The 19,518-nt window shown below is 43.0% G+C and overlaps 1 protein-coding gene across 7 annotated transcripts in view; it reads left to right on the top strand.

The window, feature by feature from the left end:
• LOC117347945 (neurogenic locus notch homolog protein 1-like) overlaps positions 1-19,518 on the top strand; it is a 284,187-nt gene that overhangs the window by 153,205 nt on the left and 111,464 nt on the right. For all 7 annotated transcript variants that reach the window (XM_033919452.1, XM_033919449.1, XM_033919455.1 and 4 more), the window contains exon 14: positions 3,641-3,736. In XM_033919452.1, coding sequence (XP_033775343.1) covers positions 3,641-3,736 — 96 coding nt within the window. The remainder of the gene's footprint in view (positions 1-3,640; positions 3,737-19,518) is intronic.

Raw genomic sequence — 19,518 nt, 5'->3', positions numbered from 1 at the left:
AATGAATAATCAAAATATATGATCATAATATAGAGGTACAAATCGAATACTACTTATCATTTCTATAGCACTACTAGATGCATAAATGTGCAGGAGACAGTCCCTGCTCGAAAAAACTTACAATCTAATTATGACAAACAGGATAAAAAGGATGAATCTATACATGCTCTCAGGTAGGGAATTACGATAGGGCAGTGTTTCTCAACTTGGTCCTGGAGTACCCCCTTGCCATCAGTTTTTCAGGATATCCACAATGAATATGGATAAACTTGATTTGCATACACTGCTTTCATTATATGCAAATTTCTTTCCTGCGTATTCACTCTGGATATTCTGAAAACCTGACTGGCAAGGGGGTATTCCAGGACCGAGTTGAGAAACACTGCCCTATCCTATATGCCTTTTCATTCCCTTTATAATTCCCTACCTGAGAGCATGTATAGATTCATCCTATTTTATCGTGTAAGCGCAGAATTAAAAGAGGTCAGCATAAATTTCAAGTGAAGACAGTCAGCATGTGTGCGAGATTTGAGCCTAAGGCGCTTGGCACAGCGGGTACAGGAACGTGAGTAACAGATACTGGGAGTGAGCCAAGGTTGAGGTTGTACAGAGCAAGTTGTACAGGAAGGACAGAGTTCACTTCAGCTACTTCAGACGGAATGAGGCTACTTGCAAGCAACATCAAGAGAGAAGTTGAGAAGTTTTTAAACTAGGAAGAAGGGGAAAGCCAACAGTCGACCGAGAGAGAGAGTCGATGGTTCAGGAACCAGTATACCCGGAGGATACTGTGCAGGATAATAGAGGGGAAGACTCACCAGAGGATACCGTGCAGGAAGGTAGAGGGGGGAGACTCGCCAGAGGATACCGTGCAGGAAGGTAGAGGGGGGAGACTCGCCAGAGGATACCATGCAGGAAGGTATAGGGGAAGACCCATCGGATCACAAGCAAGACAGATTGAAAGGGTCACAAGAGGGAAGGAAATGCAAGAAAGGAACAGGTCGTAAACTCAAGTGTATGTACACGAACGCAAGGAGCCTAAGGAATAAGATGGGTGAATTAGAAGCTATGGCACAAAAACATAACGTTGACATCATCGGCATCACGGAAACATGGTGAACTGAGGAAAACATCTGGGACACTATGCTACCGGGATACAAACTATACCGCAGAGACAGAGTGGCTCAAAAAGGTGGGGGTATTGCCATATACGTCAAAGAGGGAATTGAATCTACTGGAGAGAACACATCACAACTGACGGATAAGTTAGAGTCTCGATAGATCAAAATTCCAGGAACAAATGGACTGGAAATGAAGATTAACATCTACTACCAACCCCCAGGGCAGTCCGAAGAAATTGATGGAGAAATGACGGGCGAGATTACAAGTAACTGCAAGGGAGGCAACGCAGTTATCATGAGTGACTTCAACTCAAATGGAAGTTCTAAAGAAATACTCAGTTACTCATTACCCATTGAACCCCAATCTGTAACTTTCCCCTCTTCACTATTGTATTATATTTAGACTCATTGTACAATACTGTATTAGACTTATGTATGGTGTTGTCTTTAGACTTATTGTATTGTAGTATATTTAGACTCGTTGTATTATATTGTACTGTGTTGTATACACTCATTGTATTGTATCGTACTGTATTGTATTGTTTTGTCTTGTATTGTATGTTGACTTATTGTATTGTATTGTGACCTTGTTATTCGCTGAATGTCCAGCCTTCTTACATTGTGAACCGCCTAGAAGTCACCTGACTATGGCGGTATAGAAAAATAAAGTTATTATTATTATTATTATTATTATTATTCAACTATCCAGGGATAGACTGGAACCTAGGCACCTCCGGCTGCACTAGGGAGACCAAGTTCCTGGATGCTATAGGCAATTGCTTCCTGGAACAACTTGTAAAAGAAAATACAAGAGGAAATGCAATTCTGGGCTTAATTCTAAATGGACTGTGAGGACCGGCACAAGGTGTAGAAATAGAAGGGACGCTGGGGATGCAGTGACAACAAAATGATTTGCTGCAACCTGGACACAGGGGAAAAACATCGGTCTAGAATAACGGTCACGGCCTGAAATTCCTAAAAGGGAATTACGAAGGGATGAGACTCATGGTAGGAAAAAAGATTGAGAAGAGGATAAGCACTGTAAAAACGCTAGAGCAAGCTTGGTCCCTTTTTAAGGACCCAGTCACCGAGGCACAAAATCTATATATACCGCATATCAAAAAAGGATCCAAGAGGAAAAAGAACAAAGAACTGGCATGGCTCACTGTAGAGGTGAAGGAAGCGATCAGAGACAAGAAAACTTCATTTAAGGAATGGAAAAGGTTAAAAACGGACGAAAACTGGAATAAGCACAAACAACATCAACGCAGGTGCCATAAGGCGGTAAAAGGGGCCAAAAGAGACTATGAGGAAAAAATAGCTAAGGAGGTGAAAAACTTCAAGCTTTTCTTTCGATATATTAAGGGGAAACGACCCGCGAAGGAAGCGGTAGGACCGTTGGATGACCATGGAATAAAGGGAGTGCTAAAAGAGGACAAAGCAATCGCAGACAAACTGAACACATATTTTGTGACTGTATTTACAGAAGAGGATATACACAGCATACCGGAACCCATCAGACTATATGCTGGAAACAAAGACAGGAAACTAACAGGGTTGACGGTCAGTCTAGAAGAGGTATGTAAGCAGATATATAGGCTTAAGAGCGATAAATCCCCAGGACCGGATGGCATCCATCTGAGGGTCATCAAGGAACTGAAAGGGACTATAGCTAAACTGCTTCAACTGATAGCCAATCTGTCGATCAAATCGGGAAGGATTCCGGATGACTGGAAGGTGGCGAATGTTACGCCGATCTTCAAAAAAGGTTTGAGGGGAGATCCGGGAAACTACAGACCGGTGAGTCTGACCTCGGTACCAGGAAAGATGGTAGAGGCACTGATAAAGGATCGCATCATTGATCACCTTGATGGACAAAAGCCAGGAGTCAAATTCAGTGATAAAAGAGGAAGGGGACTTGTTGGGGGGCACGATAAATGACCGCTATCTGCAGAAGTAAAGGAGTGAATAGACCGATGGAGTAGACTTCAAATGAGTAAAGGCTGTGGGATAGAGGGAGAAGAGATTGGAATCTGCAAGAAGGAGAGAGAAGAAGCCCAACACCTCCGCATCGACTAGTTGGACAAAGTGTATGGGAGAAGTGGTAGCCACCATGGGAGAGGGTAGCAGCTGCAGTGGAGTCCAGTTAGCACGTGGTAATGTGGATATGCTGATTAGTGCAGGAACATCCACTGTCCACTCCCCTGACTTGCTCCTTCCAACGCTCCTGGTTGTATGTTCTCTTTGCAATTGCTAATAAAGACAATTAAAAAAATATATATATTTTTATCCCACAGGTAGCATGCAGTGATTTGGAACTTACCACAGGATGTCTGAGCACATCCTTCGGTAAGCCATTTTAAGCTGCGGTAAGCACTTGCTTGTGATACTGCAGCTTAGTTAAAGGACCCCTTAATTCTTTTTCCAAACTTTCAGATATTTACGTGGTCCTTTATCCAGAGGCATTTGGTTTTTTGTTTTGTTTTTTAGTAAACTTGATCAACTTTTTCTTTCATTTGCAGCTAACTGCACCTCTCTCTGTAAAAATGGAGGGATATGTCAGCCTTCAGGGGACTGTCAGTGTCCAACAGGTTACATGGGGAGATTCTGTGATATGGGTGAGTTACAAGAATTTCATCATCAGTAGGCTTGTAAGAGTAGGAACTAAAGACCTTTCTTTTCCAAGATGCTTTTAGCGGTCCTTTTATAAAGGCTCGCTAAATGCTAAGATACCCATTATATTCTGTGGGTGCCTTAGCATTTCGCATGCCTTAATAAAAGGACCCTTTAGTTAGCACACTGTCTTTTATCACTTGTTGCTTATCTGTGGAAGTTCCAGGATCGCAGCTCTATGATTTATTTTGCAAAACTATTGTTCTTTCCTTTGACTGCAATTCTTTTTCATTTTATCTTTCCAATTATGTAGTAAATTATAAATCACTCTGAAAGATCTCTTAAGGACAGTATATCAAATAATGAATATACCATATTGTTATTTGTGTAAAACACCACTTGTCATCTCCTGTTGTATTGCAAATTGTATGTGACAGCTTGAAGGATAGATCATTTCTTAAAATTCAATAAAGATAAGACCATATTTTTATTGATTGATCAAGTAGATCAGATATAGAATTATACTTTCTTCAAGTAAATGGCTTAAATTTTAAATTTGATTCTCAATTAAAAATTTTAGGAGTATTTGTTCACAGTCAACTTGTAATAGAGTTGCAGTTTCTTTTCTAATTAAAAATCTTTTCTTCTAATGAGAAAACTGTGTAGATTAAGAAGTTGGTTGGACTTTCAAGTTTTTCAACTAGTTGTCTAGCGTTTACCTATTTCACAACTGGATTATTGCAGTGTTTTATGCTGCTAGTTCTAAATTACTCCACAAAATACTGCTGCTACTTTAATTTTCTCTGCTCATTGTTTTGACAGAATTACTCCACTTTTGAGGTCATTGCATTGGCTTCCAATAATGGCTTGAGTAGAGTTTAAAATACCCTTTGGTATATAGAAAGCTGTTTAGTTTAGCACCATCCTGTTTAAGTTGTATTACATAAGAACATAAGAACATAAGCGTTGCCTCTGCCGGGTCAGACCAGGGGTCCATCGTGCCCGGCAGTCCGCTCCCGCGGCGGCCCCCCAGGTCCATGACCTGAAAGTGTTCCCTACCTAACCTGAAATATCCATACCCTATTCGCTCAATGTCCTGTACGGTAAACCTCTATCTGTACCCTGTTATCCCCTTCGCTTCCAGGAAGTCATCCAGTCCCTTTTTGAACCCCAGAATTGTACTCTGTCTTATTACCTCTCCGGGAAGCGCGTTCCAGGTGTCCACCACCCTCTGAGTGAAGAAGAACCTCCTTGCATTCGTTATGAATCTGTCTCCTCTCAGTTTTTCTGAATGACCTCTTGTTTTAGTTGTCCCTGCCAGTCTAAAGAATCTGTCCCTCTCCACCTTCTCTATGCCTTTCATGATTTTATAAGTTTCTATCATGTCCCCTCTCAGTCTCCGCTTCTCCAGGGTAAAGAGCCCCAGCCTGTCTAACCGTTCGGCATATGAAAGGTTCTCCATACCCTTTATCATCCTCGTTGCCCTCCTCTGGACCCTTTCGAGTATTGCCATGTCCTTCTTGAGGTATGGCGACCAGTATTGGACGCAGTATTCCAGATGTGGGCGCACCATTGCTCGATACAGTGGCAGGATAACTTCTTTTGTTCTGGTAGTGATACCTTTTTTGATAATGCCCAACATTCTGTTCGCTTTTTTTGAGGCCGCTGCACATTGTGCCGCCGGCTTCATTGTGTTATCTACCAATACCCCCAGATCTTTTTCCTGGCTGCCTTTCCCGAGTACCCTCCCTCCCATCGTATAGCTGTACATGGAGTTCCCCTTCCCTATGTGCAAGACCTTACATTTCTCCACATTGAAGCTCATCTGCCATTTTTTTGCCCACTCACTCAGCTTGTTCAGGTCGCTTTGCAATTCTTTGCATTCCTCAACAGTTCTGGCCCTGCTGGAGAGTTTTGTGTCATCCGCGAACTTGATAACTTCACACTTTGTCCCCGATTCTAGATCATTAATAAATATATTGAACAGCAATGGTCCCAGCACTGACCCTTGCGGAACACCACTTGTGACCCCTATCCAGTCAGAGTAGTGCCCCTTTACTCCTACCCTCTGTTTCCTGTCCGCCAGCCAATTTTTGATCCATCTGTACACGTCCCCTTCCACCCCGTGACTCCACAGTTTCTTCAGTAATCGTTCATGGGGCACCTTGTCAAAGGCTTTTTGGAAATCTAGATATATAATGTCTACTGGGTCACCTTGGTCCAATTGCTTACTTATCCCCTCAAAGAAATGCAGTAGATTTGTCTGGCATGATCGGCCTTTACAGAAACCATGCTGGCTCGATCTCATCAGATTATTTTTTTCTATATGCTCATTGATACCTTCCCTGATCATTGATTCGACCATCTTCCCTGGAACGGAGGTTAAGCTCACCGGTCTGTAGTTTCCCGGGTCGCCTCTCGATCCCTTCTTGAAGATCGGTGTAACATTCGCTATCTTCCAGTCCTCCGGGATTACCCCTGTTTTCAAGGACAGGTTGCAAATATGCTGCAGTAACTCTGCTGTTTCATCTCTGAGCTCTTTCAGTATTCTCGGGTGGATCCCGTCTGGGCCCGGAGCCTTGTCCGTTCTTAATCTATCTACCTGCCTAAGAACGTCTTCAAGGCTTACCTCCATGCATGATAATTTCCCCTCTTGATCTCCCCTGAAGATTTTTTCCGGTTCTGGCACACTGGAGAAAGAAATTTGTAGAAACTTGTTTTAACACTTTCTTTTCGTAATTCCAGATTGTATTTTTGAAAAATGGCTTTTTGTTCTTCTCAGTCTTACTAAGCTGCACATATATGGAAATCTATACCTATCACTATTAGGAAAATATAGATTCTTATTCTCTATTTAGGAAATGACTAAAGGCCTATCTTTTAAAGAGATATTTAAGTCAAGCAAGATAGATAATCTTGGCTATTTTAAAAATTTTTATGTAATTTGGATTTATGTCAATTCTCATCTGATATAACAGTGAAAATTAAAGAGCAAGAAGGTAAAATTGGTGAAACAGCTGTGAAGTTTGAAAAATTGGACCAGGCAGTGAGCACCTTACAAGCTAGTGCTGTTTCTAATATTAAGGATAGTATGGTGATGTATTCTAAACTAGAAAAAATGGAAAATTCTATTAGGGTCAAAAATCTTCGTATATTAAATTTTCAAATTACACATTATCTGTCCACGATGGAACTCCTGAGAATGTATTTGAAGGAGATATTACAATATACTAATGTGGAAGCTTTTGAAGTTGATAATTTGTATTATATCTCAAGAGATTCCAAGGTAATGGCAGATGAAGGTGAAATGGATAAAATGGTGTCACCTGATAGTTTGAATGTTTCGCAGTTTTTAGAATCATCTAAAGATATAATAAATAAGTGAGCAACTCTTCTTGTGACCTTTAAGACAGAATTGGAAAAACAAGCTATTTTAAAATTGTACTTTGTGAAAAAACAAGACCTGTTCTGTGGCCAACGGGTGATAATTTTTCCTGATGTCTCTAGACAAACCCAGTTTAAAAGGAAGCAGTTCCTTCAGTTTTTGGTTTTGGCAGTTGGAGCTACTTTCTTTTTGAAATTTCCAAGCAAATGCCTTATATCATATGGAAGTGATAAATGTGTTTTATGATCCAGTCCAGTTAGAAGACTTTATTAAAGAGAAACCTTTGTTGAAAGTTTAGTTTCTATTACTGATTTTTATTTTTGGAGGATGTTGTGTATAAAATATAAATGCCATTTTGCCTGTCCTTAGATGGTAGATTGATGGATTTGATTTTTTTTCTTCCTTTTTAAAAAGGTACTGGCGACCATAATAATGTGGACTAAGACATGGTTGATAATTGCCTATGTTTTCATGTTCTCCTTATTGAGTTTGCTGTGGTCATTCATGAATATTTGTTATCAATGTGTTGTATTGTAACAAATAATTAAATAAAGAATTAAAAAAAAAAATTTATGTAATGATGATGATTGATCAGTTTTCTTATATATTGTTATCTATGTTGAACTTTAACGCACCATATTTTTCGCTCCACAAGACGCATCTGACCATAAGACGCACCCTAAATTTAGAGGAGGAAAACGAGAAAAAAAAAATTCTGAACCAAATTCTCCCTGCCAGGCTCTGCACCCAACCCCACACACCTTGCCAGGATTCTATATCCTGTCCCCCCTTCCTGCCAGGCTTTGTCCCATAAGAACAAGAATTGCCGCTGTTTGGTCAGACCAGTGGTCCATTGTGCCCAGCAGTCCGCTCACGCGGTGGCCCTTGGTCAAAGACCAGCACCCTAACTGAGACTAGCCCTATCTGCGTTCGTTTTGGTTCAGCAGGAACTTGTCTAACTTTGTCTTGAATCCTTGGAGGGTGTTTTCCCCTACGACAGACTCTGGAAGAGCATTCCAGTTTTCTACCACTTTCTGAGTGAAGAAGAACTTTCTTACATTTGTACGGAATCTATCCTCTTTCAATTTTAGAGAGTGCCCTCTCGTTCTCCCTACCTTGGAGAGGGTGAACAACCTGTCCTTATCTACTAAGTCTGTTCCCTTCAGTACCTTGAATGTTTCGATCATGTCCCCTCTCAATCTCCTCTGTTCGAGGGAGAAAAGGCCCAATTTCTCTAATCTTTCACTATACGGCGACTCCTCCAGCCCCTTAACCATCTTAGTCGCCCTTCTCTGGACCCTTTCAAGTAGCATCATGTCCTTCTTCATGTATGGCGACCAGTGCATGAGTTTTTTGTTACCTACATGCATCATTTTACACTTATCCGCATTAAACCTCATCTGCCATGTTGATGCCCATTCCTCAAGCCTAATTATGTTATGTTGCAGATCTTCGCAATCCCACTAAGTCTTCAATACTCTGAATAACTTTGTATCGTCCGCAAATTTAATCACCTCACTCGTTGTACCAATGTCTAGATCATTTATAAAGATGTTGAAGAGCACGGGTCCAAGCACCAAGCCCTGCGGCACCCCACTGGTGACGCACTTCCAGTCCGAGTATTGTCCATTTACCCCCACTCTCTGTTTCCTATGATCCAGCCAGGACATCATGGACAAAATTGGGAAGATCCTGGAAGGGGCGGAGACAGAAGAGACTGCAGTAATGATCCACATTGGGACGAATGATGTCAGCAGGAGAGACTACAGGAGAAGCACGCTGATAGAACAGTTCAAGATCCTGGGAAGAAAGCTGAAGATGAGGACCCAGAAGATAGCGTTCTCAGAGATCCTACCGGTACCGAGGGCAGATGTGAAGAGACAGGAGGAACTACAATCAATAAATGCGTGGATGAGGAAATGGTGTGAAGAGGAAGGGTTCCACTTCGTGAGGAACTGGACAACATTCTGGGGCAAGAGCAAGCTCTACAGGAGAGATGGACTACACCTGAGCACGGCGGGAACTAGACTTCTAGCAAACAACGTCAGGAGAGGAATAGAACAGACTTTAAACTAAGAAGAAGGGGAAAGCCGACAGTCGACCAAGTGTCGACGATTCGGAAGAAGGTATCCCGTGAAGATACTGAGGGGAAAAAAGACTGGGAAAAAACAAGGGACAAATTACAGGAGTCGACTAACCCAGAAGAGGAGGTTAGGAAGATTGTAAGAAAAGAAACCAAGGACCAAAGCACAGGGAAAGGTAATGAAGATAAGGAAATACCAGGATCTAAATTGCTTATATACTAATGCAAGGAGCCTAAGAAATAAAATGGGGGAATTAGAAGTCATGGCCAATGCAGAGGACATAGATATCATTGGAGTCGCTGAAACATGGTGGAATGAGGAAAACAAATGGGATTCAGCACTGCCAGGGTACAAGCTCTATCGCAATGACAGGTCAGGCCAGAAAGGAGGTGGAATGGCCCTATACATAAAAGAATGCATACAATCGACAATAATAGACACAGCAGAGACGACTAACAAGCTGTAATCGCTATGGGTTAAAATACCAGGAAGAAAAGGACCTGAAGTAAAGTTGGGCCTATACTATCGTCCACCCGGGCAAACTAGAGATATCGATGAAGAAATGGAAGCCGAGATGAAGCAAGAATGTAAAAGCGGTAACACGGTTATTATGGGAGACTTCAACTACCCCAGGATAGACTGGAGTCTTGGAAGCTCAAGATGCACTAGGGAGACAGAATTTCTGGAGGCTTCACAAGATTGCTTCATGGAGCAGCTTGTTAGAGAACCTACGAGAGGAAATGCCACTCTGGATTTAATCCTAAATGGGTTAAGAGGACCTGCAAAGGAAGTAGAAGTAGTGGGACCATTGGGAAACAGCGATCACAATATGATCAAGTTCAAGGTTGAGGTTGGAATACCGAAAGGAAAGAGAACCATAGCGACAACCTTTAACTTCAGAAAAGGAAACTACGAAGCAATGAGGGAAATGGTAAGGAAGAAACTTAGGAACACTTCCAGGAACTGGAAAACGGTAGAATATGCCTGGTCTTTTTTCAGGGACACGGTGAGCGAGGCGCAAAATCTGTATATCCCCAGATTCAGAAAGGGGTGCAAAAAGAGTCGAACAACAGACCCGGCGTGAATAACTAAAATAGTGAAGAAAGCGATAGGAAATAAGAAAAATTCATTCAAGAAATGGAAAAAGGACAAAACTGAGGAGAACTGGAAAGAGCACAGGAAGTATCAAAAGGAATGTCACTTTGTGGTTTGAAAAGCCAAAACAGAGTATGAAGAGAGGCTAGCCAGGGAAGCACGAAACTTCAAACCATTCTTTAGATATGTTAAAGGGAAGCAGCCGGCTAGGCAGGAGGTGGGACCACTGGACGACGGAGACAGGAAGGGTGTGGTGAAGGAGGAGAAAGAAGTAGCAGAAAGACTTAACGTGTTCTTTTCGTCCGTATTTACAAATGAAGACACATCCAACAGACCGGAACCCGATCAATTCTTCAATGGAGATCAAGCAGAAAAATTAACATCCATGGAAGTGAGCCTTGAAGATGTACGCAGGCAGATAGAAAAATTAAAAACTGACAAATCCCCGGGTCCGGATGGAATCCATCCAAGGGTTCTAAAGGAACTAAAGGAGGAAATAGTGGAACTACTGCAGCAAATTTACAATCTATCCCTGAAAACGGGCGTGATCCCGGAGGAGTGGAAGATAGCCAACGTTACGCCCATCTTTAAAAAGGGATCAAGAGGTGACCCGGGAAACTACAGACCGGTGAGTCTGACCTCTGTTCCGGGGAAAATGGCGGAAGCACTGATAAAAGAAAACATCGATGAACATTTTGAAAGAAACGAACTTCTGATACCAAGCCAACATGGTTTCTGCAAGGGGAGATCGTGCCTAACAAACTTATTGCACTTCTTGGAAGGAATTAACAAACGAATGGACAAAGGAGACCCAATAGACATCATATATCTAGATTTCCAAAAAGCCTTTGACAAGGTGCCCCATGAACACCTACTCTGGAAACTGAAGAACCATGGGGTGGAAGGAGAAGTACATAGATGAATCAGAAACTGGTTGGCGGGTAGAAAACAGAGGGTAGGAGTGAAGGGCCACTACTCGGACTGGAGGAGGGTCACGAGTGGGGTCCCGCAGGGCTCGGTGCTCGGGCCGCTGCTATTTAATATATTCATAAATGATCTAAAATCAGGGACGAAGTGTGAGATAATAAAATTTGCAGATGACACCAAACTATTTAGTGGAGCTTGGACTATAGAGGACTGCGAAGAATTGCAAAGGGACTTGAACAAACTAGGAGAATGGGCGACGAGATGGCAGATGAAGTTCAATGTTGAGAAATGTAAAGTATACATGTGGGAAGCAGAAACCCGAGGTACAACTATACGATGGGAGGGATGTTAGTGAAAGAGAGTACCCAAGAAAGGGACTTGGGGGTAATGGTGGACATGACAATGAAGCCGACGGCACAGTGCGCAGCGGCCGCTAAGAGAGCAAATAAAATGCTGGGTATAATCAAGAAGGGTATTACTACCAGAACAAAAGAAGTTATCCTGCCGTTGTATCGGGCAATGGTGCGCCTGCATTTAGAGTACTGCGTCCAATGTTGGTCGCCGTACCTTAAGAAAGACATGGCGTTACTTGAGAGGGTTCAGAGGAGAGCGACACGTCTGATAAAAGGGATGGAAAATCTTTCATACGTTGAAAGATTGGAGAAACTGGGACTCTTTTCCCTGGAGAAGAGGAGACTTAGAGGGGATATGATAGAGACTTACAAGATCTTGAAGGGCATAGAGAAAGTAGAGAGGGACAGATTCTTCAAACTTTCGAAAAATAAAAGAACAAGAGGGCATTCGGAGAAGTTGAAAGGGGACAGATTCAAAACAAATGCTAGGAAGTTCTTCTTTACCCAATGTGTGGTAGACACCTGGAATGCACTTCCAGAGGACGTAATAGGGCAGAGTACGGTACTGGGGTTCAAGAAAGGATTGGACAATTTCCTGCTGGAAAAGGGGATAGAATGGTATAGATAGAAGATTACTGTGCAGGTCCTGGACCTGTTGGGCTGCCGCGTGAGCGGACTGCTGGGTGCGATGGACCTCGGGTCTGACCCAGCGGAGGCAATGCTTATGTTCTTATGTTCTTATGTTATGATTCCATGGCTCGCAATTTTCCGAAGTAGTCGTTCATACAGAACCTTGTCAAACGCCTTCTGAAAATCCAGATATACAATGTTGACCGGGTCACCCTTTTCTATCTGTCTGTTTACTCCCTCAAAGAAGTGCAGCAAGTTCTTCAAACATGATCTGCCTTTGCTAAAACCGTGCTGACTGGTCCTCATCAGCCTGTGTCCATCAAGGTGATCAATGATGCAGTCCTTTATCAGTGACTCTACCATCTTTCCTGGTACGGAGGTCAGACTCACTGGTCTGTAGTTTCCCAGATCTCCCCTTGAACCTTTTTTGAAGATCGGCGTAACATTCGCCACCTTCCAGTCTTCCGGAATCTTTCCCGATTTCATTGACCGATTGGCTATTAGTTGAAGCAATTCAGCTACAGTCCATTTCAATTCCTTGATGACCCTCAGTTGGATGCCATCTGGTCCCAGGGATTTATTGCTCTTAAGTCTATCAATCTGCCTACACACCTCCTCTAGATTGACCATCAATCCTGTCAGCTTTTCGTCTTCATTTCCAGCATATAGCCTGATGGGTTCCGATATGCTGTGTACATCTTCTTCGGTAAATACAGACGCAAAAAATGTATTCAGTTTGTCGATGATTTCTTTGTCCTCCTTTATTCCATGGTCATCCAACGGTCCCACCACTTCTTTCGTGGGTCGTTTCTCCTTAATATATCGAAAGAACGGCTTGAAGTTCTTCGCCTCCTTGGCTATTTTTTCCTAATAGTCTCTTTTGGCCCCTTTTACTGCCTTATGGCACCTGCGTTGATGTTGTGTGCTTGTTCTAGTTTTCATCCATTTTTGACCTTTTCCATTCCTTAAACAAAGTTTTCTTGTCTCTTATCGCTTCCTTCACCTCTACAGTGAGCCACGCCGGTTCTTTGTTCTTTTTCCTCTTTGATCCCTTGTTGATACGCGGTATATATAGATTTTGCGCCTCGGTGACTGTGTCCTTAAAAAGGGACCAAGCTTGCTCTAGCGTTTTTGCAGTGCTTATCCTCTTCCCTACCATGAGTCTCATCCCTTCGTAATTCCCTTTTCGGAAGTTCGGTGCCGTGGCTGTCTTTTTGGACTGATGTTTCTCCCCTGCGTCCAGATCGAAGCGGATCATATTGTGATCGCTGTTTCCTAGAGTCCCTTCTACTTCTACATCTTGTGCCGGTCTAGTGGTAGGCAGGGATAGGGCACAGATGTCAAGGCAGATGACTTTTTAAAATATGCAGTGTCACCTCAGGAACAACTATAGAAAAATAGACAAATGTAGTGCAAAATATAGACAGCAGATATAAATTCTCAAAATTGACATATTTTGATCACTAAATTGAAAATAAAATCATTTCTCCTACCTTTGGTTGTCTGGTGATTTCTTTCTTTCCTTCCTCAGGCCCAACAGTTGTCCCTTGCTAACTTCTATGTTCCCCTCACTGCCTTCCAGCCTTTGTCCTCTTCCTCCCACCCCCCCCACCCCCCACCGTTGTCTGGTGATTTATTTATTTCTTTCCTTCCTTAGGCCCAACAATTGTCCCTTCCTTCCTTCCTCCTATGTTCCCCTCACTGTCTTCCAGCCTTTGTTCTCTCCCCCCCCCCCACACTCAGGCCCAACAATTGTCCCTTCCTCTCTCCCTTCTATGTTCCCCTCACTGTCTTCCAGCCTTTGTTCTCTTCCCCTTTCCACTCAGGCCCAACAATTGTCCCTTCCTCTCTCCCTTCTATGTTCCCCACACTGCCTTCCATCCTTTGTTCTCTTCCCCCTCCTCAGGCCCAACAATTACCGGTATCCCTTCTTCCCTCCCTCCTATGTTCCCCTCACTGTCTTCCAGCCTTTGTTCTCTTCCCCTTTCCACTCAGGCCCAACAATTGTCCCTTCCTCTCTCCCTTCTATGTTCCCCACACTGCCTTCCAGCCTTTGTTCTCTTCCCCCCCCTCAGGCCCAACAATTACCGGTATCCCTTCTTCCCTCCCTCCTATGTTCCCCTCACTGTCTTCCAGCCTTTGTTCTCTTCCCCTTTCCACTCAGGCCCAACAATTGTCCCTTCCTCTCTCCCTTCTATGTTCCCCACACTGCCTTCCAGCCTTTGTCCTCTTCCCCCCCCCTCAGGCCCAACAATTACCAGTATCCCTTCTTCCCTCCCTCCTATGTTTCCCTCACTGCCTTCTAGCCTTTGTCCTCTTCTGTCCTCCCCAAGCCCGCCCGCCCGCTGAATTCAATTACCTCCTGCTGCTGCCGCTGAGAGGATACATCAACGAAGCAGCAGCGGTGAGAGGTTTGGACTCCTAGCTCAGCAGCGAGTCAAGGGAGCCGGCACAGAGTGAATTACTGGGAAAGGCCAGACGGGTGCAGCGATTGCACGTCGCCAGCCCAGAAGTCTTACCCCCGACGTCAATTCTGACGTCAGACTGAAGGTTAGGGTTAGGATTAGGGTTAAGGTTAAGGTTAGGGTTAGGGTTAGGGTTAGGGCATGTAATTGCTGCATCTGCCTGGCCTTTCTTCTACTTATGGGGCAGAAGCAGCGGCAGTAGAAGAGCAGCGGCAGCAGGCGGCAGTCAAAATAAGGTAACGTCCACGGGGAGGGGGGCGGGGAGGGGGTTATATTCGCTCCATAGGACGCACCCTTTTTTCCACCCACTTTTTTTGGGGAAAAAGTGCTTCCTATGGAGCGAAAAATACAGTTATGTGAACTGCAAGATTATTTTTTATTTGTATGTTTTTTTCTATCTGAATAATGACATTTATAGCATAATACAGACCTTAACATGGAGATTGACGGCAGTTAGTGTGATCCATCCAGCCCAACAAGATAAATTCATTGCATAAGGTTTCAAGCAATAGTGCATATGCATATTTGATCTTGATTGGTACCTGGCATTTTCAGGGTGCAGACTGGAGAAGTTTGCCTGGCACTAAGTAGCCTTCTTATCCAAATGCTGAAACCTTAATTATTTATTTACAATGCTTGTAATACTGCGGTGTGTCCACAAAGTGGTACCTAAGCTGTTTACAACAAATAAAATCAGTAGGACCCACAGAGCAATAGAGGACAGCACAAAAGTAAAGGGGTTCACAAGGAATAAGAAAAGGAAAGATTGAGAAAGGGAGGCAACAGAAGAGAGATCATATTAAGAGATCATTTTATTTACTATTTTAACTTGAATTGGGCTAAAAATTCTATTCCTAAGCCCAAATCGATAAAACAAGAATTTTTAACAAGAAAAAGATTAGAAGCAACTGAATTCTGGAAACATGTAGATTTAACTGCAATGGAAAATGTCAATGAATTTCCATCAGAATGGAAAAACTGTATCAAATTCCGTATTAGATGAAATTGCCCCAAACATACTATAAAAAGACACTTAGATGATGAAAATAAATAGTATGATGTGGAATTATTAGAAATGAAATGGAAACTTAGGCAACTTGAAAGGAAGTGGTTAAAATCTAAATTAATTACAGATAAGGAAATATGGCGAAAGGAGGTAGGAAATTAAAGAGAAATGAAAGGCTTACTATTCAAATCAGATCGGCACTACTAATATCAACATCAAAAAATTGTTTAATAAGGTGTTTGATATGATATAAAATTTACAACTATCTCAAATCCCATTATGGTCTTGAAATGACTTGCCAAGTTCTTTCTTTAGTTCTAAAATCATGGGTCTATGGATCTAACATAGTAACATAGTAGATGACGGCAGATAAAGACCCGAATGGTCCATCCAGTCTGCCCAACCTGAATCAATTTACATTTTTTTAATTTTTTCTTCTTAGCTATTTCTGGGCAAGAATCCAAAGCTCTACCCGGTACTGTGCTTGGGTTCCAACTGCCGAAATCTCCGTTAAAACCTACTCCAGCCCATCTACACCCTCCCAGCCATTGAAGCCCTCTCCAGCCCATCCTCCACCAAACGGCCATATACAGACACAGACTGTGCAAGTCTGCCCAGTACTGGCTTTAGTTCAATTTTTAATATTATTTTCTGATTCTAGATCCTCTGTGTTCATCCCTCGCTTCTTTGAGCTCAGTCACAGTTTTATTCTCCACCACCTCTCTTGGGAGGTGGTGGAGAGTGCTCTTCAAGCCTGGGAAGTATAAATAATCATTTGGAGAAGCCACAAGATGAAGTTCCAGTTGCCCAGGGCAGGATTAATTTGTCGAGGGCCCCTAGGCACACAAGTACACTGGGCCCCCCCTGCTCCGCCCCACCCCACCATGCGCCCAGGCATAAACAGGAAGCTGCGTCAGAAGGAAGCTTTGGGCAAGCAGCACTGCTTGCACAATTATAGTTCCCGTCGCCTTTCTTACCCGCGTTACTTGCTTGTCTTACTTTCCGTCGATGGGGGGGGCCACGTTGCCAATCGCGGGGGGGGGGGGGGTGTCGCGTTGCCGATCGATGCTGGAGGGGCCCATTGCCGTTTGGAAAAACAATGTTGATGCCCTCCTTCATCGGGCCTTCCTGACCATTTTGGGCCCTAGGCACGTGCCTACTTGGCCTATTGGTTAATCCTGCCCTGCAGTTGACCTAATATGATCCACTTTTGATGATCCAGATGGACTGATTTCTCCAAATTATTTTCCAAATACTCTAAATTCTACTGTATGTTGGACTCTTGCCCTGCTAATCTTATGTCTTGCGTACCTCCGGAATTTAAAATGAAAGTGCTAGAATGGATCACTGACTCATTAGACAAAGGCATTTTTCAACAAGAAGAGGGTAATATAATTATTACACCTATTATTAAAAATAAAAAGGAATCAATTTCCTTACCCTCAAATTATAATTATAATAATAATAATAATAACAGCTTATATACCGCAATACCGTGAAGTTCTATGCGTCCAGGGGTTGGTGCAAATCCAATTAACAAAATATTTAAAATCTCATTCCCTGTTGCATGATTCTCAATCAGGTTTTAGATCCCACTATAGTACAGAGACGGTATTAGCTACACTAATGGATTATTTGAATAGCCTTTTAAGCAAGAGTAGTAATGTGCTGATACTCAATTTGATCTGAGTAGCGCTTTTGATTTAGTAGATCACTGCAAACTGTTGGAATTTTTGGATTCTTTAGGAATCCAGGGTAAAGTATTTTCATGGTTTAAAGCAGGGGTGTCTAACCTTTTGGCTTCCCTGGGCCGCATTGGCTGAAAAAAATGTTTCTGGAGCTGCACAAACGCGCAAACACTGCAGCAAGACAGAGGAGGGAACTAGCAAGACGGTATACACCCAAGGGCAGCAGAGGAAAACACTGCATCGCCCTCGACCGGGGCCGCACAAAATACTTCACCGGGCCACAGGTTGGACACCCCTGGTTTAAAGGATTCCTGGAATCAAGACTCTGTCAGGTTAAATTTAAGGATACTCTTTCAGTAATTTGGAAAAATCTGTGTGGAGTCCCACAGGTCTCCCCACTTTCTCCTACACTTTTCAATGTGTACCTTCTTTCGTTGGGTTATTGGATGAGTAAATTGGGCTTGAGGTTGTTCAGCTATGCTGACGATATTACAATAGTTATCCCATGTTGCAATACGTTATCCAACAGTACTCAATTTATTGAAACTATGTTAAATACGATGGAATCCTGGATGCAGGAATTCAAGTTGAAATTAAATCAGGAAAAAACAAAATTTTTTTTGTATCATCACAAAAGATTTCTATTGAACCAATAGTTAAGATAAATTCAGTATTATTTACAATAATCCCTACAATTAAAACCTTGGGAGTTGTTTTTGATCAGTGCCTGACTGAAAAATCAGATAGACACATTGGTTCAAAAGGGTTACTATATCTTATGGAAATTACATACTATCAGATCCTACTTTAATGCTACTGCTTTTACAATCTTAGTTCAGATATTACTTCTGAGTATTTTAGATTATTATAACATTGTATATTTGACAAGCACTAAGAAAAATTTGGCCAGACTGACCTGTTTCAGAATACAGCAGTGAGAACGATCTATGGCACTGTTCTTCAACCACCGGTCCACAGAAATTTCCTGCCGATCCACAGGGCCAGCACGTGCATCAGGCCCAAAACAGTGTTCTTCAACCACCAGTCCACAGTGCAATCGATGCGGCATTATTTTTGAGCCAGCTCCCTCTTCCTTACTGATTCAGTGCAGAAAGCCACGGGCAGTGGCTCCTCCGCGTCCTGCGCCTGAATTGGAAGCCTTCTCTCTGATGTTGCAACATCAGAGGGAAGGCTTCCAGATGAGGCACGGGATGCGCAAGGAGCCGCTGCCCACAGCTTTGTGCATTGCATCAGTGAGGAAGAGGGAGCCGGCCTTTTTTTCTGCTAGTTATACACTTCTCTATGTAGGTCAACATCCTTTTGGCCATTGTTACTGCCTTTGTCACATTGTTTTGTCACCTTGAGATCCTCAGACACCATCATCATACGATCACTTTCCTGACCTGTACTTATCACCTTTGGATTTCTGTACCCCAAGTGCATCACTCTGAACTTCTTTGCTTTAAATTTTTACTGCTATAGCTTTGACCATTGTTCTTATTTTTGGAGAGCTCTTCTCAAGGTTTCTACTCCCTTTATGGTGGGGTGCCGCAGGGCTCGGTGCTCTTCAACATCTTTATAAACGATCTGGACATAGGTACAACAAGTGAGGTGATTAAATATGTGGACGATACGAAGTTGTTCAGAGTAGTGAAGACACAAGGGGATTGCGAAGATCTGCAACATGACATAATCAGGCTCGAGGAATGGGCATCGACATGGCAGATGAGATTCAATGTGGATAAGTGTAAAGTGATGCATGTCGGTAACAAAAATCTCATACACGAATACAGGATGTCCGGGGTGGTACTTGGACAGACCTCCCAGGAAATAGACTTGGGAGTTCTGATCGACAAGTCGATGAAGCCATCCGCGCAATGTGCGGTGGTGGCGAAAAGGGCGAACAGAATGCTAGGACTGATAAAGGGGATCACAAACAGATGAGAGAAGGTTATCATGCCGCTGTACCGGGCTATGGTGCGCCCTCACCTGGAGTACTGCGTCCAGCACCGGTCACCATACATCAAGAAGGACACGGTACTACTCAAAAGGGTCCAGAGAAGAGTGACTAAGATAGTTAAGGGGCTGGAGGAGTTGCCGTACAGTGAAAGATTAGAGAAACTCAACCTCTTCTCCCTCGAAAAGAGGAGATTG

Source organism: Geotrypetes seraphini, chromosome 14 (assembly GCF_902459505.1).
Source record: "Geotrypetes seraphini chromosome 14, aGeoSer1.1, whole genome shotgun sequence".
NCBI lineage: Eukaryota > Metazoa > Chordata > Amphibia > Gymnophiona > Dermophiidae > Geotrypetes > Geotrypetes seraphini.
Note: the sequence above shows the minus strand (reverse complement) of the source record. Positions and strands in the feature narration are given on the sequence as shown.